Source organism: Lepidochelys kempii, chromosome 2, assembly GCF_965140285.1.
Source record: "Lepidochelys kempii isolate rLepKem1 chromosome 2, rLepKem1.hap1, whole genome shotgun sequence".
Classification (NCBI taxonomy): domain Eukaryota; kingdom Metazoa; phylum Chordata; order Testudines; family Cheloniidae; genus Lepidochelys; species Lepidochelys kempii.
The window spans coordinates 116,494,923-116,520,727 of NC_136381.1; the positions used below are offsets into that span (position 1 = coordinate 116,494,923).

The 25,805-nt window shown below is 39.2% G+C and overlaps 1 protein-coding gene across 1 annotated transcript in view; it reads left to right on the plus strand.

The window, feature by feature from the left end:
* Nucleotides 1-25,805, plus strand: part of TXNDC5 (thioredoxin domain containing 5) — a 37,637-nt gene that overhangs the window by 836 nt on the left and 10,996 nt on the right. The window contains exons 2-6 of the mRNA XM_073332088.2: nucleotides 8,921-9,070; nucleotides 12,803-12,908; nucleotides 15,617-15,713; nucleotides 21,476-21,591; nucleotides 24,105-24,191. Of these exons, the coding sequence (XP_073188189.2) occupies nucleotides 8,921-9,070; nucleotides 12,803-12,908; nucleotides 15,617-15,713; nucleotides 21,476-21,591; nucleotides 24,105-24,191 (556 nt within the window). The remainder of the gene's footprint in view (nucleotides 1-8,920; nucleotides 9,071-12,802; nucleotides 12,909-15,616; nucleotides 15,714-21,475; nucleotides 21,592-24,104; nucleotides 24,192-25,805) is intronic.

Below are 25,805 nucleotides of genomic sequence, written 5' to 3' on the forward strand. Positions count from 1 at the left end.
GAGCGCCCGCGTGCGAAGTGACTTATCCAAGGTCTCACTGGAAGCCTGTGGAAGAAAAAGGAATCGAATCTGGGTTTTCTGAATTCCGGCTTAACACCGGCCCCTGGACCATCCTTCCTCTGGACTTGGCTTAGCTGTTAGTAAAGTCTGTTACTAAGGTTGGCTAACACGTTTTTAAAAAATCACCTCCCATCCTCGTGGAGACAGGCCCTAAGAGGACGGTGTAATAACCCTTTTTGTGTGCTCTCAGAGATCCCTCTGTTATCCTGTTTCCTTGAATCACTTTTGAAAGGGGGCTGATGGAGCCTCACTCCTTTTACTGATTAATGTAATAGTAAAAACCATGCTGATAGATTTGACAGCTGCTGACTGAGCTTCCAAATGAAGTTTTTCAAAACTGACTTCTAATGATTCTGTGGGTTTTCTGTTTCCTCCTTTCTCTATGAATATGAACAAAGTAAATGGCATGTGTTTTGTGTGTGGTTCTTAAGAAATGGATATTGTTCCAGCGCACTTTTTTGGTATCATGAACTCCTAAATTCTAATCCAAATTTAGCACTGTGTGACATTGGACAAGTCAGTTAGGGATGAGCAACCACAGTTCCCCTTGACTCTATTTGGAGTTGTGGGTGGTCAGCGTCTCTGAAAAAACTGGTCCTTAATCTGTCTCTTTTTACTCATCAGAAAAATAGGGATAATACCTTCCACATACCTTGGGGAGTATTAATGTTTGAGCAGAACTCTGAAAATACAAAGGGTTGTATAAGTAATAAATGTTATCTGTTGCTTGTGAATACCTTCAGTGGGACGCATCTGTGAGAAAACCTGGATTTGTGCTGGAAATGGCCCAACTTGATTATCATACACATTGTAAGGAGAGTGATCACTTTAGATAAGCTATTACCAGCAGGAGAGTGGGGTGGGAGGAGGTATTGTTTCATGGTCTCTGTGTATATAATGTCTTCTGCAGTTTCTACAGTATGCATCCGATGAAGTGAGCTGTAGCTCACGAAAGCTTATGCTCAAATAAATTGGTTAGTCTCTAAGGTGCCACAAGTCCTCCTTTTCTTTTTGCGAATACAGACTAACACGGCTGTTACTCTGAAACCTATCTGTATTTCATGTTGGTCCTGTTGGGTATTCATATTTGGCTTACTAGTTACTTAATTGAGAAGTCCCCTGGCACCAGTTTTAGTATATGACATATTATAGCTCTGGTTCTGCAATGAGATCCATACATGTTCCTTTCAGGGAGATCCCAAAGAGGAGTTGTGGGGAAATAATGTTTGTCCCCACACTCAATTAAGGGTGGTCAGTTGACTGGTCAAATATTGTCAAAAATGGTCAAACCACTGATTTATTAGAACAGTAACAGCAGTCACAAAACAGAGTAAGACATTATGGTCTCCAGTAGGATTAGCCGTAGATAGGTAGATAGATAGATACACTTAATTACAAAATACAAGTTACTTACCTGAGTTACGTAACTCAGAAAAATGTGAACCACGTGGGGATGTCTGTGTGTTTGAGGGATGCATTATGAAGAGGCTTTTTGTTAAGAGTCGAGGAGTGGGAGTTTATTTACATCGGCATTCAGTGTAGATTATTTGTTTGCTTTTTTTGAAGAGAGGGATTTGCGGGGGCTTTAATAGCTGTGATATTAAGGAAGAAGTTTAATGGCTAGACATCTTTTCTTTTTGTTTTAGGGGAGGAGGTTTAATGGTTGTGTACCTTCCTCTCCCTCCCCCACTCCCGTCTGAGTTAATTTCTGTATATTTGTCTAGTCAGGTTAGATTGTAAGTTTTTTCAGGGCAAGAACTGTGTCTTTTAACTTGTGTGTTTTGCTTTGTAAACCACCATGTGCATTGATGGTCTGGTATACAAGTAGAGATACGCATACATATGATCTTTGTTCTAGAAGATTCCTGTCAATCAAGATGTTCCACTTTCATTTAGTTAACCTTTTTCCCAACAAGTGGGATTAGCATATACAAAAGTGAGTGATCAAGACACTTAAGTAGATGTGTTAACAGATGGCACTATGGTGAAATCCAAAAGGTAGGCTGCTGTCAACATCAGGGCATTCTTGCTGGGATATTTGACAATATTTTATCATTATCAGATAAGCAGCAGTCAATTGACATTATTTATCAGGTCAACTAAATGGTCAAAATCAGACCAAGTCAGCTAAATCAGAGAATTGAGGAACATCTGTGTAATGTGATGTCTTGATATTAGAATATTTGTTTATACATATTATCTTATGGTACACATTGCCATTGCATCTGAGTGCCTCAGCTTTAAAAACAACAATTAAAAAAACACATAATTTCACTGCCAAACTGCTGCCTTCTTGGCTTATTGTTTGTGATTTCAGTGACCCCCTCCTGAACAACTTATATAAATGTTAGCCAAAAGCTTGAGCAGATATTTTTCACTGTTCTCCCGAGGTCACCAAATCTTGGCTCTAGTGAGCCAGATGAGGAAGTGCATTCTACATTCAGACCTTGGACTGAGAGTGTTGTGATGTGGGTCTTAAAAAATCACACTTAGGAACAAAGAGCAGAAGCATTTCAGTTGCTGTCAACCTACCCTCCTCTAGTAATAGGGGAAAGGGCAGTTTTTCAAGTAGCCAGACTTCTTAATGGCTTATAGATCATAACTAGGACTTTGATTTACATTTGTAAACAAGTGGCAAGTCATTGCAGAGCACTGAGAGTAACAATCGTGCTCATAGCATCCCCGCCCACGTAGGAGGTGAACAGTAGCAATCTACACCAGTTGACACTTCTGGGCGATCTTCAGCGGTAGCACTAAGAGCACAATGCTCAGTAATGCAGCATGAAAATGACAGACGCATATGACCATATAAATACATGAGACTGATCAGGATAAGCTTTCTTGAATTTGTGGACTTTTCTGACTGGACGTATATTGCTTCTTCATATTACAATCTGTGCTAAAAGCATTTCAGAATTCATGGGAATATCTGGCCAAAGAATGATTAAAATCCATCAGTGAGATACCACTACTCCATGTCAAAATGAGGCTGCAGCAGTCAAAAAACCAGAGTCTGCAGCAGTCAAAAAATCAGTAACATTTGGAGAAGAGCAGGAAAGAGGTGGATGTAAATTTGGGCCCTCAATTTATCAACCAACTCCATAAAGTTACTTTCTTGTACTGGATTGTCAGTGTGTATGAACAGCTACTGTTTGGTTAATTTTGGTTTACTGACTCAGAGTTGAGCATTGCTTTCTCCTTCCTTTATACAAATTGAAATTTTGAAGTAACTTTGAAGGGGAGAGCATTTAGGAATAAAGACATTAAAAGTAGGGGGGTTTTGTGTTTGTTTTTTCCAAGTCCCAAACATTTAGAATTATGGAAATGCAAAGTTTAGGTACCTCACACAGTATCAGCTCTGTCCTTATATCTGTATATACCTTCCACTCATTCATAAGATAGGCTTATCACTTGTATGCCTTGCACTTTCAACATTGAGCCATACACCACTAGTACTGTCACAATACTATCTTACACTTAAAGTGCTAATAAATGAACTAGGCATCCACAATGCAAGTGTCATCTTTACTAGCAAATTCTCTTCCTCCCCCAAAGAGCTAGGTATGCCAATATCATATTACTTGCTCTTCTTCAGACCACCAAAAGCGTGTCCTAAATCTAACCAATCTTTTCAAGAAACCATAATGTGTGTACACACTCAGCCACCAACACCATTCAGTATAAACTTCAAAGCGGCAGAAAAGTTATCCTGTCTTACTCCGCAGTTTTACAAATTCTTGAACCTACCTGATTGATCCTTACTAGATGAATTCCTAAGGGAGTACATCACTAAAAAACAACATAAGCCAGTGTTGAATCAATGCATTACAGCAGTGGTTCTCAACCAGAGCTACACCAAGGTCTTTTAGGGGTAAATCAACTCATCTAGATATTTGCCTAATTTTACAATAGCTACATAAAAAGCATTAGTGAAGTCCGTACAAACTAAAATTTCATACAATGATTTGTTTATACTGCTCTATATACTATACTCTGAAATTTAAGTACAATATTTATGTTCCAATTGATTTATTTTATAATTATGGTAAAAATGTTACAGTAAGCAATTTTTCAGTAATAGTGTGCTGTGACACTTCTGTATATTTATGTCTGATCTTGTAAGCAAGTAGATTTTAAGTGAGGTGGAACCTGGGGGTACAAGACATATCAGACTCCTGAAAGGAGTAGAGTAGTCTAGAAAGATTGAGAGCCACTGCCTTACAGAATGGGAAAGCACAGTAGAGAACTAAAGTTTTTGGGATACCTTTGCTATATTTCCATACTCAAATTCTTCCTTAATTACCAAACCTCATATGACATTTGAAGTGTCAGGCCTTTTTTGGATTACTTTATAGTTGAGTCCAGAATTAGCCTTCTAATTGAAGCCTTGTTACATACAGTTTTAACTATGGAGATACAACAGTCTCTCTGCAGTAAAGAGTAATTATTTAAAATAAATTTTGGATTACATTCTACTTCTGGGTCTTGATGACTACACAGCCACTATAAATTCCTAACTTTAGTCCGACAAAAAAGTTAGTTTCTTGGGCTACATCTACACTACAGCCAGGATCCATGCTCCGAGATCGATCCACCAGTGGTTGATTTAGCGTGTCTAGTGAAGACCCGCCAAATCGACAACAGATCACTCTCCAGTCAACCCCTGTACTCTACCCCCGACGAGAAGAGTAAGGTAAGTTGACGGGAGAGTTTCGCCTGTCAGCCCCCCCTTTCCCCCCAAGCGGTGTAGACCCTGCGGTAACTCGACCTAAGGTACGTCGACTCCAGCTACATTATTCATGTAGCTGGAGTTGCGTAGCTTAGGTTGACCTATTGCAGTAGTGTAGACATAGCTTTGGTTGCCTGTTACATACAAAGACACTTATGTTTATATTTAAGTCTGAACTAAGTAGATTCAGCGTGGATAAAAATCAATGATTGTTTTAAAAAAATCAGATTTTTTTGATAAAATGCTTTTTGAGGAATAAACCTATCTAAAGATTGATTTAATTAAGATACATTATAGCTCAAAGATATCTCAGCATGGAATAGGAATTATAAATTCTAATTCTATAGTATGAGACAGTATATTCATGTAATGTTTAAGAAAAGTTTTGTAAATGAGTTCCAGTAGTTCATGGATGTAGGAACCCAATCTTATGGGGTTTTACAGGCTTCTGTATAAATTTAGTTAATCTTTCTATCTACCTAAAGAGGCTCAGTCTAGAAGATACCATCAGAGATGCTTAGTTTTGCAGTTCTCAAACTGTGGATTTGTGTCTCCAGAAGTAATATGCTTGTTAACAGCAAAAATGTTTTAAATAAATATATAAAGGTGAGAAATAATAGACCTCAACTCTATTGTCCCTCTGCAAATTTGTGTACACAGAATCAATCCCTTACCTCTCTCTAAAAGTGAAAAGTTTCAAAAAGTTCAACTAATAGAAGGTTGTTGCTGGCAGAATAGATCTGGACAAGGAGAAGAAGTCTGGAGATAAATGTGAGACACGAGAGACATATGCTTGTTTTGTTAAAATATTATGTGTTTGCTGTTGAAGAAAAAAACCCAGAACACTTAACGTTGTTGTTTTGTTAAATAAAACAATTTAAATGTCTATCTGGTGACGTTCTCCTCCTAATACAGCATAGCAAGAAAATCCTCCAAATATTAATGATTAACCTGTTGAATTGGAGATAGTTTACCTCCCAATGACTTCATAAATATTTGCTTCAATTAACTTTGGTAAATGAAATAACCAAACAATCATTCATTTTCTGATATAGCTGTAAAACTCATCTGAAAAGTTTTCAAAATAAATCACTGTTTAAAAATGTTTAGTGTGTACCTTCTAAAAATGAAACCTACATCTATCTCTGAGTTGTGAAGAATATGTATTAAGGTTATAACAACCAACAAGAATGTACTTTTGTATAGAAAACCGTGATTAAATCGAATCTTCCTGACTAGTGATTTAAATCATTATTTAAATCAGTTGATTTAAATCAAATCCACCCTGACTAGATTTATTGATTATGGCGTTTTCTTTAATTGTGCAGTGTTGGTCTTGTACCTTGATGTTCAATGAGATTTCTGCCTTCTGGCTGAAATGCACACAACCAAAATTTCTCCAGTAGCTTTAAATGTAACATGTAGGCAAAGGATTCAGAGTGGTAGTCGTGTTAATCTGTATCAGCAAAAACAACAAGGAGCCCTTGTGGCACCTTAGAGACTAACAAATATATTTGGGCATAAGCTTTCGTGGGCTTCTGATGAAGTGGGTTCTAGTCAGTGATGAGATGCCAAAATCTTAACAACTGGTTCCCTCCTCACTCCACGAGGGGGTCGTTGCCCACCCCCACCCCCCGGGACTCCTGCCCCATCCAACCCCCCCCCCCCCCCCCCGCGTTCCTTGATGCATTTCCACCCCCCCAGGATCTCTGCCCCATCCCCCCCCCGTCCCCTGACTGTCCCCAGAACCGGGCAGGAGGGTCTCGTGGGTCACCGTAGTGGGTGCCCACCCCACTCCTAAGAGCCAGAGGGACCTGCCGGAGGGCGAGGTGGGGAGTCCCGGTGGTGCTTACCCAGGGCAGCTCCCAGGAAGCATCCAGCGGGGAAAATTTGGTGGGTGCAGAGCACCCACCAGCAGCTCCGCGCCTGGCCGCAACTCGCCTCCGCCCCTTAACGCGCCGCCCCACTCTGCTTCTCCACCCCCGGCTTCCAGCAAATCAGCTGTTCGGCGGGAAGCCTGGGAGGGCTGAGAAGCAGGCGATGGCTAAAAGGGCTTCTAAATTTAACAACCGGTGGGAACCAGCTCTAGCTCACCACTGGTTCTAGCCCACAAAAGCTTATGCTCAAATAAATTTGTTAGTCTCTAAGGTGCCCCAAGGACTCCTCGTTGTTGTTTTTATGTAGGGAAAGGTAATTTGAACTTTGAGGTTTGCATAGAGGCTGGTTAGACTTCTTTAACCTTAAATTCTGGATTATCTACTATGCTTTGCAGTAAAAAGAGATTGTATCATTTCTTCAAAAGCCAGGTGTTCATTTGGTTCATGAAAATAAAGGTCTTCATAAGTACCAATCAGAGAAAAACACAATGTAAATGACTCCTGGTGCTATTCTATGCAACTGAACAGATTCACTAACTACCTCATACTTTCTAGTCCTGCCTGAGGTCCTCTCATCAACTTCTAATCGTCCCGGCTACTGTGGTGGTGGCGGTGGCGGCTTCATGATTTTTGCTACAAATGTCAACTAGACTAAGATGAGACACTTTTCTCTCTTCTTTCCTGATTTTTGCTTGAGACCCAACTTAGTCAAGAGGTGAAAACAGGTATCCAGAGGTGAAAATCTTGAAAACTACCTCACCATGCCATTTAGCCATCACAAGCAATGTTTCAGAATATGTAATTGTGGGAGGATTTTTTAGTAGTATATTGGAGAGCCTAGGTTTGAATCAGGTTTTTATAACAGAACTTTTTGAAGCGGGCACGGTGCACTGTAAACTGAAAGGAAGGAAAAATATTTTAAATGTAAAACTCTCATATGCACCAATATATATGCCAAGTCTGGTTACATGAGACTAGTTTGAAAACAGTCTTAAAATCTTGCTTTCTTGTACATGGGATTGTTTTTTAAATGGGAGTTCTGTAGGGAGTAAGAGGTAACTTCCTGCAAACTTCCTTATTGTTGTGTTAATTGTTGCATAAAAAGTAGACTTTGAAGGACTTGTCAAGAGCAAACAAAGTTGAGGATATTTTAATTAATCTAACAACATTTTTCGCAATGCCTGTAAAAATCAGGAACAGCAAGAATGGCCATTCAAGAGAAGTTGGCTTTGGCTCTTTTAAATAGTTTTACCATATTTATGGTGTTAGTGTCTTTGACAACACCAGTTTGTATTTGCCAATAGTATGACGTCTGATTTTCAGTTTTGGGGGAATTAGAATGGTGTTTTCAAGAACTAATAAATCTCTTGATTGGCTGAACATTTGTAACACTTTAAATTTGAATTAGTATGTTATGGGATGCCAAGCAGTAGGAAAGATTACTTGAATAATTAACTGTTCCTTTAAGAGGGAAGCAAAATAGCAATTATTTGTTCTGAAACCTGTTTTAAGTCCAATTTGTGTGCATATGTCCTATTTTGAGACTCATAGGATATCACTATGCAAAAGCAGTTGTTCCTGGTTATAACACATTAAAATTAGCATCTCTTCAGGACTTTGAAACAGAACTGTTCTACTTCACTGACTTAGGTATTCCATGGGTCTCATGAGTCACAATTCTGATGTTAAACGGAAACACAAGTGACCTTCTAAAAAGAGTACAAACCATTATCTCCTTACCAGACACTTAAAAACATGGTGCTTCCAACTGTAAAAGCATAAAGAACACCAGGCATCCTCTTATGAAACTTTCTCTTGGAAAGTTAAGCTGAGTGCTCTCTTTTCAGTATCCTCATTAATTTAATAGTCTTTTACAATGAACCTGGCTAGACTTTGTATTACAAAAGTACTTCTCTAACAGTCAGGGCTGTGTTTTAGATTTTTTGGTGAATTTTGTGTCAAAACTGCTTACAAGGTTAGCCTTCTACAATAAAAGGCAACTCTACAGTATTAACTGTTGCTTAACTCATTCTGCTTTTATATGGAAGAGGTTTCTGATTTTTCATTTCTCTATCATCTTTCAAGTATATCAGATCCCACCAACGTGTATATATACTTTTTCCATAGATTCATTCATATCTAGTCTTTATATTTATATTTAAACACATATTTGTTAAGTATAGAGCATGCATACAAATCAGAACAGTGACCTTATTTCTGAAATTTATTTTATCTTTTGCTCATCCTGTTGTAGGTGTGGACACTGTCAACGTCTGCAACCAACTTGGAATGATCTGGGAGACAAATACAACAACGTGGAAAATCCATCAGTCTATGTTGTAAAAGTGGATTGCACTATAGATCTTCCACTCTGCTCTGAATTTGGAATCAGAGGATACCCCACGTAAGTACAAAAGGATGTGTGCTTCTATTATTTTGTATGTTTTCCACAGTCCTCTGCCAATTTGTTGAGATCAACTTCTAAGTTATGATTTTTGGTCGTTTCCTTTATAGCTCTTCAGTCTTTAGAAGATAAATTTAAGCTCTCATCATGTTACCAAGACAAGATGATCTATAATGTCTCTTTTTTTAGACACCATCTTACAGCTTGGAAGATGGCTGTGTTTAAACAAAGTTCAGAATAGGCCTTCCCCTTCCTCCCCCACCCCAAGAGAACAAGTCTGTGAGAGAGTAACATAACGTATAGCAGTAAAGTACTAGTAGTTCAGGACTATTTTAACTACTTTAAAATAATTTCAGTTGTCTAACTGTGTACAGCACAACCAATGTAGTGTGTATAAATGGTCTCTCAAACTTTTGTGTGAATTTGGTGCTCATAAAACTGATAGATTAATAACACCATCTAAAGCCAGGCACATATGGATGCTGGCGCTGTGCAAGTTTCTCTACGTGGTTTTACTTTAGCAGGGCTTGACAAACTTAGCAGCTGCTCATGAACTCGAGTACTAAACATATGGGGGGGATAGCTCAGTGGTTTGAGCATTGGCCTGCTAAACCCAGGGTTGTGAGTTCAATCCCTGAGGGGGCCATTTAGGGATCTGGGGCAAAAACTGGGGATTGGTCCCGCCTTGAGCTGGGGGGTGGACTAGATGACCTCCTGAGGTCCCTTCCAACCCTGATGGTCTATGATTCTGTTATCTTTTAAACCTTTCCTATTATGATAGATGAGGGTGAGCAGGTTCCACCAGTAAGGGCCAGAGTAAGGTCTTGGTGAGAAGGCTCGCATCTTGCCTCTGAGCTGCAGGAAAAGAATGTGAGCTGAAATTTCTACCAGATAAGCAAGCCTTTGCTTAAAGTACATCAGTCCAAACTCCAGCACTCCTGCTAGCCTGGTGCTGGACCTCTCTTTAGCAGATTGTCAATTGTGTAGCTTTGTGAATAAATGTCCTACAATGGTAGGGTACGTCTACACAGCCAAAAAAAAACCCTAAAACCTATGGCAGCAAGTTTCACAGTCTGGGTCAACTGACTTGGGCTTGTGTTGCAGGGCTAAAAATGTCAGTGTACGTGCTTGGGATGAATCCTGGGCTCTGAGCCCTCCCCACTTGCTGGGTTTCGGAGCCCAAGCTCCAGCCTGAGCCCAAACTTCTACACTGCTATTTTTAGCCCTGCAATGTAATCCTGACGCAGTTGACCCAGGCTTTGAAACATACTGCTGCAGGGGGGTTTTTTTTGCTATGTAGACGTACCCATAGAGACCCCAAAAGCTTATGGTCAAACCTGAAGTTAGTATTTTTACCCTTTCTCAAGAGGTGGAAAATAATAACAATTCACTACTCTGCCTATTCAGTTGCACAAATATTGATATTTATGAAGATGGACCAGTAGAGGTTAAAAATAGTTTACTGTTTTTGTAGTTCATATTAATATAGACCTTACACCTTATCAATGCCTTTTAACAATTGAGTATTCCCTCTTTGTGAATGAAGTTTGTCATTTCCACGTCACTGCCAGAGCATTTTAATTAGGGGTAGGAATTGCAGCAAATATTTATACAATAAATTTTGTATGTTTTCCACAGTCCTCTGCCAATTTGTTGAGATCAACTTCTAAGTTATGATTTTTGTAACTGTAACCTTGGAAATAATGGGGCAATAGGGCAAAGCCTAATAGTAGTTGGCACAAAGCTGAATCAGGTCTGAGCTAGCTTTGACATATGAATGTAATAAAATGTATGTGATAGAGACTGGCGGGACAAGACAAATACCTGTGGCACCTTAGAGACTAACAAATTTATTTGAGCATAAGCTATGAAGTGAGCTGTAGCTCACGAAAGCTTATGCTCAGATAGATTTGTTAGTCTCTAAGGTGCCACAAGTACTCCTTTTCTTTTTGTGGATATAGACTAACACGGCTGCTACTCTGAAACCACACAAATACCTGTAATACAGGTATCTCCCTCATTCTCCACAGGGTCACATGCTGAAATTTTTAAAGGTCTGAATTTAAAATTAATTTTATCTTCAACTGAGTAACAGATTTAGTTGAAAATCCTCAGGACATTCAGTCTTTACATATTGGTTTCAAGTATCAGAGGGGTAGCCGCATTAGTCTGGATCTGTAAAAGTGGCAAAGAGTCCTGTGGCACCTTATAGACTAACAGACGTATTGGAGCATAAGCTTTCGTGGGTGAATACCCACTTCGTCGGATGCATGTAATGGAAATTTCCGGAGGCAGGTATATTGCTTGCATATTTATACCTGCCTCTGGAAATTTGCACTACATGCATCCGACGAAGTGAGTATTCACCCACGAAAGCTTATGCTCCAATACGTCTGTTAGTCTATAAGGTGCCACAGGACTCTTTGCCGCTTTTACATATTGGTTGTATACTGTACAGTTGGGGAGGAAGATACGCTGTTGTTTTCATACAAAACAAAGAAATTGGATATACAGATCTAAGTGGGGGGGAAAACTGAACCTCATCTTAATAAAATAATAGAGATGCTACTATGCCTATAGGATCATTTAAGCTAACTTCTTGATTTCTGTTAGGTTCTACTCCAGACTGTTATCAGAAGATGTATGAAAGGGAGAGATGATAAGCTATTCAGATTTCATAATTCTTTTCTTTATTTTTTGTTGACTTGTTAAAGGGACAATATCAACTTAAAAACCACACACCTTTCTGAATGTTTTTTAACCTACTATTGTAAAAGCAATAAAGGGAAGATTTTTTCTTATTTTAATTTTTATGCATCGTGCTTTTGAAAACACTTTTGCATAGTAATTTTTTTAAGTTGCAAGGGCACTGAATAGAAAAACAGGAGAGAAACATTTAGAAAAATGTGGTTGTAAAACCAGCACAAAAATTAGCAAGGGAAGTCAAGGGCAGATGTAGTAACTGAAATGAATTTTAACTCACTCTTTAAAAATAAATAAATTTAAATAAAAAGACGATCTCAATTTGATGGTATCCCTTTAAAATTCCAGTATTTAAACAAATATGATTTCCAATTTTAAGTTAGACATATATTTAGTGGGAAAAGATGTAGATATTTTGTTAAACAGATTTTACCACAAGTATGTATTTATATAATCAGAAAGACTGTCTTTGCAACTATCCATCTATTTTCTCACCTTATTCATCTGCTTTAAGCTACCTTTAATTAGTTTAATACAGCATGAGAAGTGGTATCTGATCAAGGACGTTCATATTTGGCATGGCACAAAAAAGTGAAGATAAATTCCTGGAAAATAAACTTTTTGTTTTTGTGCATACTGAAAGAAATTAACTGATGCTTTTTTGGCAAACTGAAAAATAGGATTCACGAGCATAAACAGGGATTAACCTCTGAATTATTCTTTCTAGCATTTTATTCACCATTGCATGTTAATTAAGGACATCTTGGAATGTTAATGCAAAATATGGTATTTCTATCTGTACTAAGTTTAAAGGAGAAGAACAGAATTCTGGTTAGTTACAGCACCCAGTTCTGCATCATGGAAATCAAAGGAATGTGTGATTTTAGTGATAGGCTTGAGGACTGAGTATGCTCTGAGCTCAGTTATGATGTTATTAGAAAAAAGTTCATTTATTTCCAGATAATGTTTCTTGTTTGTATCTATTCAAAAAGTTTTGCCTTACCTCTTTGTACTGTTTTAATGTTTCAGCCTAAAGCTGCTTAAACCAGGCCAGGAACCTGTGAAATACCAGGGTCCTAGAGACTTCCAGGCACTGGAAAGCTGGATGTTGCAGACACTAAATGAGGAACCAGCTGTAAGTGAACAGGAAATATTCCCTTCTTCCAGAGTCAGACTGATTTCTTGCCACTGTAGGGGTTAGGTTTTGCTTTCCACGAGGAAAACCTCGTAAGAGTAAAAATTGGATGATGATAAACTGGAACAATGGCCAAATAGCAGTCAAACCCATAACTAAAACTGGCATCCTTTGACTTGCCCTTTGTTTCCTGTATTTAAAACTAAAATTCATAATCTTATTTCAAGGAAATATTAGCCTCTTGACATTTAAGATGGGATTTCCTAGTACATGTTCAGTTGACAAGTATAGGCCACAATTACTTTGTCTTGACTAGGAAAAGTGGTTTAGCTAATACACGCTAGGTAAGTCCAGCATAAATAACCTTTTTCCTAATGAAGATGCAGGGCAACAATTATTAGCTGGTCATGCTGTAGTTTAGTTAAGGCTACAACTCAACCAGCAAAATTAAGTTACAAAGTGCTACCCTATATCTACACAAGGAAAAGGCTTGAGTTTAGGTCTAGCTCATCTGGCATATTAGATGATCCTGGTGTAAACTTAACTACTTTTCCTAGTCAAGACAAGCCACAATGATTGCTGAGCTCAGTGGATTAAAATACACAGTTATGCTTAAACAAGTTCCATATTAATGTATCTTTAAAAAATTGAAACGTCAAATGCAAAGAAGTTTTAGCAGTGTAGTTTCTAGTAATGTTTTTTCCAGCTCTGATCTAGTTCCTAGAAAATAGTCTTTTTTCTGTTAAGTGACTGACTTAATGTTTGTGACTATTGCAATTTAGTTATAAGATGACTAAATTCTAGTTTGCTCCTTTTCTAATATTGCTGGTTGTGTGGGATTGGGAAAGAGTACTCAAAGTGGATTCTTGAATAGCTTGTAATTTATAGATAGCTGAAAGACCTCATAAACTTGTGTGATGGCACATGTGGTTTCTGTGACAGGAGTGGGCCTGATATCTGATAATTAGGGCTGCAGATTTGTCACTGCATTTTTTTAAAAATCAAAAAGTCACGGTAATCTTAGTGAAAGTCACTGGTTTGGTGACTGCTCTGTGACTTTTTTTTTTTTTAATTAAAAAGAAGCCCTGACAAGTGAGGGGGCACTGGTTACCCACATCTGCACCCTTTGCCCCCATACCACAACCCTAATCCCAGCCTGGTACAGAGACAAGGTCAAAGGAGTGAGGGGTAAGGTTGGGGCTGGAGAGAAGGCCTGCCTACGCTCTCATCCCAGGCACAGGCAGCTCCTGTATCCTGTGGGACTAGGTCCAGGGTTGAGAGGAAGCCTGCACTCACCTCAGGCATGGGCAATGGCAGCTCCTTTGGGGCTGGGCCTAACTCCCTGCTCTGTGTGTTGTGACCATGTGGGCATGGTTGCAGTTCCATTCATGTTTGGTCTGTCCCCGTCATGACGTAGGGAGTCAAACCTGAGTGGTGTTGTGTTCCATACATCTGGTTGCAATGCCTGGTGCAGAGAGCCAGGCCTAGCCACGTGGGACAGGAGCCTCCATAGCGGGGTGAGTCCTGGATACACAAATTAGTCACAGACAAATGGGAAAATCACATTGTGACTTTTTGTCCTGCCATGACAAACATGTAGCCCTAGTAGTAGTGTTTTGTAAATAGTGTAGGAGCTATTGTGTAATAATTTAAGAAGATTGAGATGTTACAGTTTTATAAGGGCTGTATGTGATCTGGTCACTCAAGGGGGAATTATTGTATATTCAATTGTAAATCTTTCCTGTATTAAGCTAGCTGTTGATGTAGCTTAATAAGGGACCGTGGGAAGAACAAACAGAAAGGCAGTGCAATGGATGTCCAAATGAGCAACCTACATTCAGACACTTGGGATGGGAATTACAAGACTATATGGCATATTTCCAGGGTCCAGTCTGAAGTGACCCTCCTTTCTTGCCAGACTGGGAGCTACAGAGCAAAAGTACAGCAAACAGTTAAAAGGGACTTTTCAGTAGAAGAGGGGGTTGAGAGTCGATTGTAGGTGAGCTCTGGCAGAGAGACAAGTGAAAGGCAGTCTCTGTGCAGGAGTCTGAAGGAGATGGACCTTCTCATATCCAGGTAATGGTAAGCCTTAGGGGAAAACAGGCATATGTATAGGCTGGCTTATCAGAGAAAAACATATCTTAAAAACAGTATGCTTTTGGTTCTGTATAAATAATACTTTGCTTTAAAGAAGCTGACTGCCACTCTTATTGTGCCCGGAAGGGAACAGAACTGCAGGGTCTGAGCCCAAGTCAGACCTGCTGAGGTAATCACATTTGATATACTGGGAACTGCAGCCAAGGCCCAATTTGAGAGAGGGAGAATCCTGTGGTTCTCCCCCAGGTCAGGTGACTGTTGGAAGTTTGAGGGGAAAGGAAGGTACGCTTGAAGAGACCAGGATGGTGGATCACCAGGAGGAAAGACCAGATGCAGTTTGACCAGTAACTGAGATAGTTGCTTTCTGTGTAATATAATGTCAGTTACAAATAACTGCTTATTAGTGTCCACTTGACACAGACCTTGATACAGAATAAAGATGGAGTAGGAAATATTTTGGGGAATTGGAAAATTGACAAATGGGGATTGTCTTCATTTATACTGCCACATGGAAGCATTATACATGGCCCACTATGTAAGATAGACAGTTCATTTAGTGTACATCTTTTGCATAAGACAGAAATAGTAATTACTTTGTTTCTTTTTAATAGGAGCAAGAATCTGATCTGCAACCACCAAAACTTCCGGAACCTAAACAGGGAATGCATGATCTCTCAGCAGCCAATTTCAAGATGCATATAGCAGAAGGTAATTTAATTATTTTCTTGCAGCTGTGATTGGTACAAATATTTAGATCTAATTAGTGAGAAGCCTGCAATATTTGCTTGATCTTGTGAGGCATATTAGAGAAATGGTGGGTTAGTCTTTAAAAGTATCTTTCTCCCATCTTCTTACCCAAAAATCCGTAACAAGTGGAAAGACAACTCACAAAAAAAAAATCAGTGTTATTGCATATTACACGCAATAAATATATTAAAGACATTAGGGTTGTGAAGTCAAACACTCAAAAGTTAGGAAATCGCAGTATTAAGGTTGCACAAGCAATCTTAAATTCATCCCCTAGTTGCATATACATTACGATAGTCTTCAATTATGTGATTGCATACCATTTTTCCCCCACAGGATACCATCTTCATTTAGTACACAGGATGGACAGTGCTCAATTAATGAGCCACCCTGCACTATTTTGTTTTATGCTCATGGTTCAGTGTGTGAGTCTAGGCTTTATTTACTGTGTATTATTCAAACTCTTCTATGGAAATACAATTATTTATTTCCTTATGGGCTCTTGTATGGTGCTCATCACTATAGTATCTGAGTGCTTCACAAGCATTAATTTATCTGTACATATTCTACACAGTATATATATATTTCAGCTTCTGCTATGAATGAAGCAGAGGTCCTGCAGACAGCAGCCTCTTTTACTCCACAACCCTAATTCATCCCTAGAGTAAGTATATCCTGTGCATTGAATGAGACAAGCATTCTGTGGAAAAATAGTACATGATCAAGTAATTAAAACTGTATCATAATACCTACACACATGAGGGGTGAATTAAGGTTGCACTGGCAACCTTAATTATGTGATTTTCTGATTTTTTTAGTGGTTGACTTTGCACCTTAACATTCTTTTAATAGGTTTTGTGTGTATAATTTCCTAGGATTTAAAAAAAGCAAACTGAAAAAAAACAGAAATTCCATCGTGGGATTATATTGACACTCACATGGTTTGTTGGTAGAGTTGTAATATTTAGATCCACCACACAGATTCCTGCAACTTGAGATAACAGAGTAACTGATAGCAGTAGTAGATTGTCATCTTATATGTAGCCCAGCATTAAAAGGGGATGAGACATGCTCTTTGCCAGTGGGTTTCACAGGTATTGGCTGACCGCAGAGGAATAGTGAGACTCAGGAATCTTGGGTTCCATTCTTGGCCCTGAAGGGGAAAGTTCTCTAGTGGGCACAGACTCTTTTGCCCATTTCTGGCAAGCTTGACCTCTTCTTCCCCGTCTCCTCTAATCTGGCCCTACCCTACTCCTGTCTCTCCCCAGCTCAGGCTTCTTATGCCAATTCCATTCTTCCCTACATAGCCTCTGCTTCTCATTCCAGTCTCATTCTCCTTGCCTAATCAGTCTTAGTTTCCCCTCTCTCTGTTTGCTCTCAGGTTCCCAGTGTCCCCCCTTCTTCTTGCTTAAGCAGTCCCACCTCCCAGCTTTTTGTCCAGTCTGTCTCTCCTTGGCCCCCTCCTCTTCAGTTAGCTCTGAGTTCCACACTCCCTTCCTAGGCTCCCCCTCCAGTCTCTCTCTCTCTATTTCATTCCTGGCTTTTTGTCCCAGTATCTTGGTTCAGCAAGCCCCAGCTCTCCCCACGCACTACAGCCCTCATCCCATCTCAGTGTTCCCTTGCCTAGCCAAGTAGTTCCCAGTCTCCCCCGTCTCCAGTTTCCCTCACCAGCTCCCAGGGTCTCCACCCCACGTTTCCCTTACTGGCTCCCTGGCTCCTTGCCCAGCTCGTCTCAGTCTCCCCTCCAGTTTCCAGTCATAACACCGTGGCCCGCCGCCCTCCTCCCCCATGCCACTCTTTCCAGACTCTTTGTGCAAGTCTACTCCTTTCCCTCCTCACTGGTCCAGTTCTTGTCCAATCTGCATTCAAATCAGAAGGCTTGCTTTCCTACACTGGTTAGGGGCTAGCAGGGTTGAGTCATTGGGACCACAGGAAAGGCAGGTTCCCAGCTTTCACTTCTAGTGCCTGCCACTACCCTGGTCCAGAGCAGTCATTATAGGGAAAGTTTATTCTGTGCGCCATTGCCCTGTGCTAGAGCATGCTCAGTGGATGATGTATGAGGAGTCCGGTCACATGTAAGAGCTGCGATATGGTCAGTGAGGATGGAATCTTCAGAGATTTTAACGCTCTCTATATTTAGGTTGCATAATACTTCCAGTTATAGAAGATTCTTGTAACTTTACGAAACTCTCTAGCACCTCCATTGTTTGGAACAGACCTTTGAAATTCAATACGAACAACACCCTGGGGCTGGAGACGTAACTTTTTCTTAACCCATGGAATTCCATTCAGGTAGCATTCGAGTGGGGGTCATGGAAGGAGAACTAGGTCAGACCTCCCCCTTCCCAATGCAGCCCATTGCCCCCGTGGTCCATCTCTGCCCTCTGGGACTATCACATGGGTCAGGCACTCCCCCAACTCCACGGTTTGGAGACTGGGCTCCCCTCAGTCATCCCTTGGACCCAGCATACCCTGAACCCAGTGCCCCACTCGGGGATAATAGCCTTCCTCTGTTGCTAAGTAATGCAGTTATTTCCATAGTTCAAGTGATAGCAGTTTGTGATGCAGTGCTGAAGGTTCTGGATTCAAATCGATTTCAAAAACCTAAGAAATTGTAACCTAAATTTTTTTGGCATTTTTTTTTTTTATACAAAGTTCAGTATTTGAAAGTGAGGAGATACCAGATTTAAGATTGCCTTCTGGTACATATGCATTATAAGACCGTTTTTAATTATATGATCACATGGTGTTTTTTCCATTGGATGCCTGTCTCTTTCAGTGCAGAGGGTAGACACATAAGGGGGCAGAATTAAGGTTGCATGGGCAACTCTTAAATTTGGCATTTCCTAACTTTCAAGTGCTCTGTTTTGCAAACTACATAATCTTTTTCTGTAGTTTTGTATATCTAACATTGTGCATACACCATACAATTTTGTTGTTGTTGGATGAATATTTGGAATTTAAAAAATTAATAATTCTGACTGTATAATCTACATCATCATTGCATTAGCTACCTATTCTAAATGAGAAACGTCAACTTAATAAACTTTAAAAACGCTAATGTTTCAGCTTGGAAACCACATACTAATTAAACTCCCCTATTGTCTGGACCAAAAATATAAGTTAATAGTTTTCCAGTAAGGATTGAAATATGCCTCACAGTAATGGCATTGTTTTTTGCGTGCGATTTCTCATCCCTTTTTAAAACACTAAAGCACATTGAAGCTTTCACTTGTTCATCATTTTGTGGGGACAACACAGAGTGGTGTGAAATGTCAAGTTATTTGTGGCTGATGGACCACAAAAGAGAGATCAGGGGGCAGCAGTGATAAGTGGTGGGCACATTTGCTGCACTTGCCAACTCAGAGGTTCATTGGAGATAAAAAGCTGGACTGAGTCATTAGGATTCCTTACTTTTTAGATCTTTGTTTATATGGTTCCTGGTTAAGAAACTCGACTATAGAGTAAAAATATGAAAAAGGCAACAATCCCAGACAGAAAGTTGTACCAATAAATCTTATTTTCATCAATCTTTCCTTCTGCCTCTCAAGTTTTCTTTCAAATATTTAAACTGGAATGGAATTACAGTAGAACCTGCCTACAGTGAATCTCCATTTATAGTGAAGTTCTGTTAGGAATATTTGTGGGAGGTGAGGGAGGATGGGGGAAGCAGTGAAAAAGACTTAATTTTTATAAGAGGTTTCCATACTTTCGTTTCTCCAGTGACTATACTTTTTCTATGTCCTTGCATTAAAAGCATTTGACATTCTTTTCTCTGTATTTAGTTCCTTTCTGTTTTGTGTTAATATGGCGTTGCCTTGATGTTGGTAGAGTGCTTCTGACTTGACTGCTACATCTACACTAGAGAGTTTACAGCGGACGAGCTGCAACAATGCCACTGTAAGCTCTCCCAGCCGACGGGAGAGAGCTCTCCCATCGGCTTTATTGCTCCAGTCCCATGAGCGGTGTAGCTATGTCAGCGAAACGCTTAGGTCAGTGTAACTTATGTTGCTCATGGGGGTGGCTTTTTAACACCCATGAGCTACATAAGTTATACCACAGTAAGTGCTAGTGTAGACATAGCCTAAACTACTTAGGCCCAGTTTTTTAAAGTTATGTAGGCATTGCTTTGCTGTCACAATGCCTAACTGATTTAGGAGCTTAAATATCATTTTCAGAAGGGATCTAGGCACTTAGGAGTCTAAATCCCATCAACAGCCAATGGGGATTTAGACTCTTAAGTGCCTAAATGATTTGTTAATGACAAATCCATGTTTGCTATTACTTATAATTCTAGCTATTCCTCATATCTTTTAGGTGCTTACTAATTGATTGATTGTTGATTTTTTTCCAGCATCTTTCCAGGTGTCAAAGTTAGGCTGCCTGATCAGTAATTCCCCAAGTCCTCTTTTTTTCCCCTTTTTAACGATAAGAATATGTTTGCCTTTCTCTAGTTCTGTTTATCTAAATAGTTTGTAACCTGTTCTTTCCCCATTTTGACTTGTGTTCCTTCCCCCATTTTTTAATATTAATCATGTTGAGTATCTGGTCGCTATTAACCTTTTTTAGTGAAATAGGCATTAAATAGCTTAGTCGTCTTGATGTCATTAATTATTAGCCTTTCCTTCCCTGCTGAGTGGAGGACCTACACTTTCCTTCATCTTTCTCTTGCTCCTAATATACTTAAAGTTCCATTTGTTACTACCTTTTATGTCTCTTATTAGGTGCAACTAATTTTGTGCCTTAGCCTTTCTGATTTTGTCCCTACATGCTTGTGCTATTCTTCTGTACTCTTCCGTAGTAATTTGTCCATTTTTCACCTTTTTGTGGGATTCCTTTTTGATTTTCAGGTCATTAAAGAGCTCCTGATGGAGCCATGTTGGCCTCTTACTATTCATCCTATATTTCTTTGCATTGGGATAGTTGGCACCTGTGCGTTTAATATTGTCTCCTTGAGAAACTGCCAGCTCTCCTGAACTCCTTTGTCCCTTAGGTTTTGTTCCCATCGAACCCTATCTACTAGGATTACATGACAAAGATTTAAAAAGTCCTTGTCCCAAAGAGCTTGCAATTTTAACTTAGATAAACACAAACATGAAGATGACAGAGGATCAATGCAAGGAAAAGAGAAGAGTTAATTCAAATAAAGAGTTTTATAGGAATTGAATTCCCATCAAGTCTTTATTTAGAAATGTATTCAGTGTTCGAAGTTTCTCTTTAAATTATGCTGTTTACTTTTTTCTTCTACTGGTTTCCACTCTTCAGCAGCGTAGCTGACCCACGTAAATTCTTATTAGAATAAGAAAATTTAGCAAATGGTTAGATGAAAATTATGCTTTTAATAAATATCTAACTTTGGAGGTGGTTTTTGTGAAGATGGATGGATGGATGAAAGACATGAATTATGCACTGATGTGCTTGGATATGACATTGAAAAACGAGTTCCTGAAATATTTGTGGCCATGTTTAGTTTGTGACATTTCAAACTAACTGTAAATATAAGTGAAGTACTGTACAATGGATATCATTTAAAAATTAATGTTTACTGCACCACACTATTTTATTTTTACTATTCTATTTTCAGAATTACCTGTACTTAAGCTGGAAAATACCATGATAAATTTATAATTGGTGGTAAATAGCTACTCTTTAATGACCGCCACTGTTTCAGGTACATATGAATTAAGGCTTTTTTTTTCTTTCTTTCTTTCTTTCTTTTAAAGGTAATCACTTTATCAAATTCTTTGCCCCTTGGTGTGGCCACTGCAAGGCTTTGGCTCCAACCTGGGAACAGCTGGCTTCAGTTCTTGAACATTCTGAAACTGTCAAGATTGGCAAGGTAGGTTGAAAGCTCTTATTAAACTGTAAATATACCTCCTTTATATTAATCAAGTAGCACGCTACTCATCCTATAGTCTCTAAGCCAAACTTTATTTACTCTATTTTGTATACCACTTGATAAATCATTTCACCTTCACAGATCCCATTTCAATTTTGAGCTGGCTATTTCTCTGATATGCCACATAGACCCAAATATTTTATTTATCCTGACGAGATGAATTCCCAACGCTGAATTGACAAGACCTATTAATTGTAAATAGGGGCATGCCAGAAACTTGTCTGTACCCAGATTACTGTGTTTCGGAGGTATGAACAAACAGAGAGGGCGAATACAGTAGATGATGAGAGGAATATTTTCAGTTTCGATTTTTGTATTGCATTGCCCTTGTCTGTTGCCAGGGCTTCATAAATTTCAAGACTTATTTTCCGTAGTAAAAATTACTCTTCCTCTTCCAATATACTGTATACAGCTGGATAACTTTTTGTAAATTTTAGACCCAATAAAGGCATTAATGATGGGTTGTTTCTCATTATTCACATCCTCCTCCCACCCATGCCCCACCCCCCCAAAAAATTAGTGTAAACTTCTGGGAGACTTCTGTCTTAAAAACTGATATCTTGTCCTGCTTTACTATTTCCCTTAGGGATGATAACCAGATTCTGTGGTGTATTTACCATGGGAGCTTATTATTTGTTCCTGAAGTGACTTCTATGCAGAGGTATGCAGGTGGTCTGGCAACTGCAGTTACTCACTTTATTTGCTGACCCATGCTGAAGTCATGCTGGTGGCTAACAATCTGAATCCCTCAGTGTTCTCTGATGATGCTAAATGTATAGAGGCTAACTTTTTTAAACTCTTAAACCTTCAAAGGTATTAACTTGGTATTTAAAGACTGCTGCCATTAACTTCTAAGTAAAACTGTTAATGACAAAGAAGCTGCAGTCTCTCCTTTCTCTAGCTTAGTAGCACTTTGGGTTGTCACTGGTGATAAGTTAGCCTTCTTATGTGAAAAGCTCTTGGAAAGTTCTTTTTCGCTGTAAGAGTAAACTTCTCTTATGGTGTAGATCAGAGTGAATCTATTGAGAAATTTAAATGTTTTGAAATCTGGCAACACATTTGAGATTGCTCAGAATAAAGTACCAGAGGATTTTTGTCCTTTGGTACTCTCTGTATTAAACAATGATTACTTTGTGAGCATCTGGAATGTTTGCATGAGCTATCTGGTGCAGTTATTGCTTGGTTTAAGTATGTTCTTACTACAGTATTACCCAGTCTTTCTTCATGGAGAGAGTTATAAGTCCATTGTTTTCAAAAGTCCTGTTTTATCCAGTGTTCTATCTTGCATGTTTTAGCATTTTTTTCCTAATAAAGGCAGTTAGTCTTGTCTCAATGTCTACCTAGTTTTGTGTGACAGGGTACCATGAAACTATTGGAAACTTGTTTTGGCTTGGACTGTGATTCCCTAAGTAGGCAGGAAACATGACCTTCATGTAATCCAGGTGAATGTCAGTAGCACCTTTTTATTTGTGTCTGTAGTCTGTTTACTTGTCCTCACTTCAGTGATCTGTGGCAAAGAATTCCGTATGTTAACTTTAAAAATCTAAGTGCTGTCTCAAGCAGATGCTGAAACCATGCATGTGACATGTAGATTATTTATTTGCTTATTAATCAGATTTGTAAATTAAGGTATGCCTACACAGGGATTAAAAAAAATTGCTGTCCCAGGTCAGCTGGCTCAGACTACTGCTTTGGCTCTGGGGCTAAAAAAATTGCTGTGTAGACATATGGGCTTGGGCTGGAGCCTGAGGTCTGGGACCCTCTGAGGGGGGAGGGTCCCAGAGCTCGGCCTCCAGCCGAAGTCCAAATGTCTACACAGCAATATTTAGTCCCACAAGCCCAAGTCAGTTGATCTGGGCCATCCACAGCTGTACTGCAGATCTTTTATCCCTGTGTAGATGTAATCTCTGTCCTTACAAATTGGCTTGTGGCAACATTAGAATCTAATTTGAATTCCAGTTGCTCAGCATTTGGAATTTCCCTTGTACTGAAGTCAAGTTACTAACTGTTTGATTTCTGATTTCAAAGTACTTCTATATGATTTAAAAAATAAGCAAAATAATAAAACAGACCAGTAAATCCTTGTACTGAAAATTTCAGGTTTCAAATTCTTAACATATGAGTATTGGGTGCCCTCCTGCCCAGGTTGTAATTTTTTTCACTCTGCGAATACTGAATACTTGTTTTAACTAGCATATTAAATCTTAGGTCCTTTGTTCTTTTCTGCTCCTACCTCTACTTTCCCTGAACAGCTTGAGAGAGATTTGGAACACAGACTTAAATGGCTTTCAAGACAAGACTTGTAAATTATTCCAATTAGGTTCTGACAAACCTTGCATTTCTCTGTAGATACATATTGTGAAATATGAAATATAAAGGGTATGATGCTATGTTTGGAACAGGATGGATTTTATTCCATATGAGTGAATGATTATAACTATTTTAAACTTTAGGTTGACTGTACACAGCATTATGAAGTCTGTTCTGAAAACCAAGTTCGTGGATATCCCACCCTCCTCTGGTTTAGGAATGGTGAAAAGGTAAGGCTGCAAATACAGTACAAGGTCAAACCCTTTATTCCTCTGTGAAGACAAGCAGGCTTATAGAATGTTCTTGCATGTTGGGAGAAGTTGGCTTATTTGAATATATTTTAAAGCCTCTTTATAAGAGATGTAAAGATGGACAATATGAATGGGGCAGTGTCTGGGATGGGGTGGTGACTGCTTTCATTTGTGCCACAAATAAAACATCTAACATAGTTGTGCATCCTGGTCTGCAAATAACCAAAAACCATACATTTGTTCATAAACCAGGGATAGATATCTCAAAACATACCAACTTATGAGAGAACTCTGGGTATATTTTCATCTTCCAACTTTATCCTTACATGTAAAAGTGTCTAGAAATATAGATGAAATAGACAAAATAGAATCTCCCCCTCGCCCCTGATGTTGCCTCTCCAGATTCACATTCATGGGTATTGCATGGCCTTGGAGCCATCAGCTCAGAGCAGTGCCTGTTGAGTTCACAAGTCTGAACATTTGAAGTGAGGTTATAAGAATCCTGTGGCTCCAGTTGCGAAGGACTCTGAAGAGGTTAGGGAAATGAGGAGTGCAGATCTGCAGAGGCAATACATTTGAACAACACCAAATAAGCTTTACTGTAAGTAATATTTTCCTCCTAAGAGAATTGCCTCTGAAGATCTTCACATTTGGGAGATTTACCAGAAGTAACTCTAAAGGGGGACTAATTAAACAAGAATCACAGAACTGCTTTCAAGTATTGGGGTAAGATTGAAATTAGTGAGAATAGTGCTGCATATGAATAGAGCTGAAAGTGCTAACTTTACAAATTAAGTCATGCTTACGAAGTCTATTAAGTTAATCTGCCTTAGAGCTAGTGGAATGAGCTCTAAACTTGTTATTTAGGAAGACATCAACTCAACTGCAACAAGTCTAAACACAAAGAATAACCCATTTCTGAAGTCTTTCAGGTAATTTGTTACCGGACTATCACAAAAGAGTGTGAACAGCCTCGATAACTTTCCAATGGGTGTCATTGTATCTAAATAAGTTATCACTCTGTGTCCAGTTTACGCATCTATTTCCCCAAGTAACTGGTATTAGGAAGAAAACTGGAAGGTTTGTGTTGCAGTGCAAATTAGCCTACAGCCACCTTAAGTAAAAAGTTTGGGGTAAGGATGTGAATCTTTGTGGAACATAGTCACCAAAATGGCCATGAAAGCCTGTAACAGAATTTTCACTTCTACTCTGAACTTCTGGCAGGAGAACTACAGTTGGGAATGGTGATTTAAGCTGACTGCTGTCTCCACAGCCTTAACAGCAGAGAGCAACACAGCAAAGGCTCTTAAGCACAGGGAACATTCTGACCTTCCAAAACAATTTCCAGGATGCTTTATGTTGTTGTCCCAGGAGACTATTGGTGGCCCCAAATAATAATGTATTTCGTCAGGAGCACCACACATTAATAGCCATTACAAAGAGCTAAGGTCACTTCAGAGTAGGCTTTCCTGACAAGATGAGTATTCTTTGAACTACTTATCCATTAGTGAAGATAAAGTTGCTCCTATTCCCTTGGACCTTTCAGCTGCTTCCAAAACCAGAACCTGAGAAGAAAAAAAATAAAAACTCTAC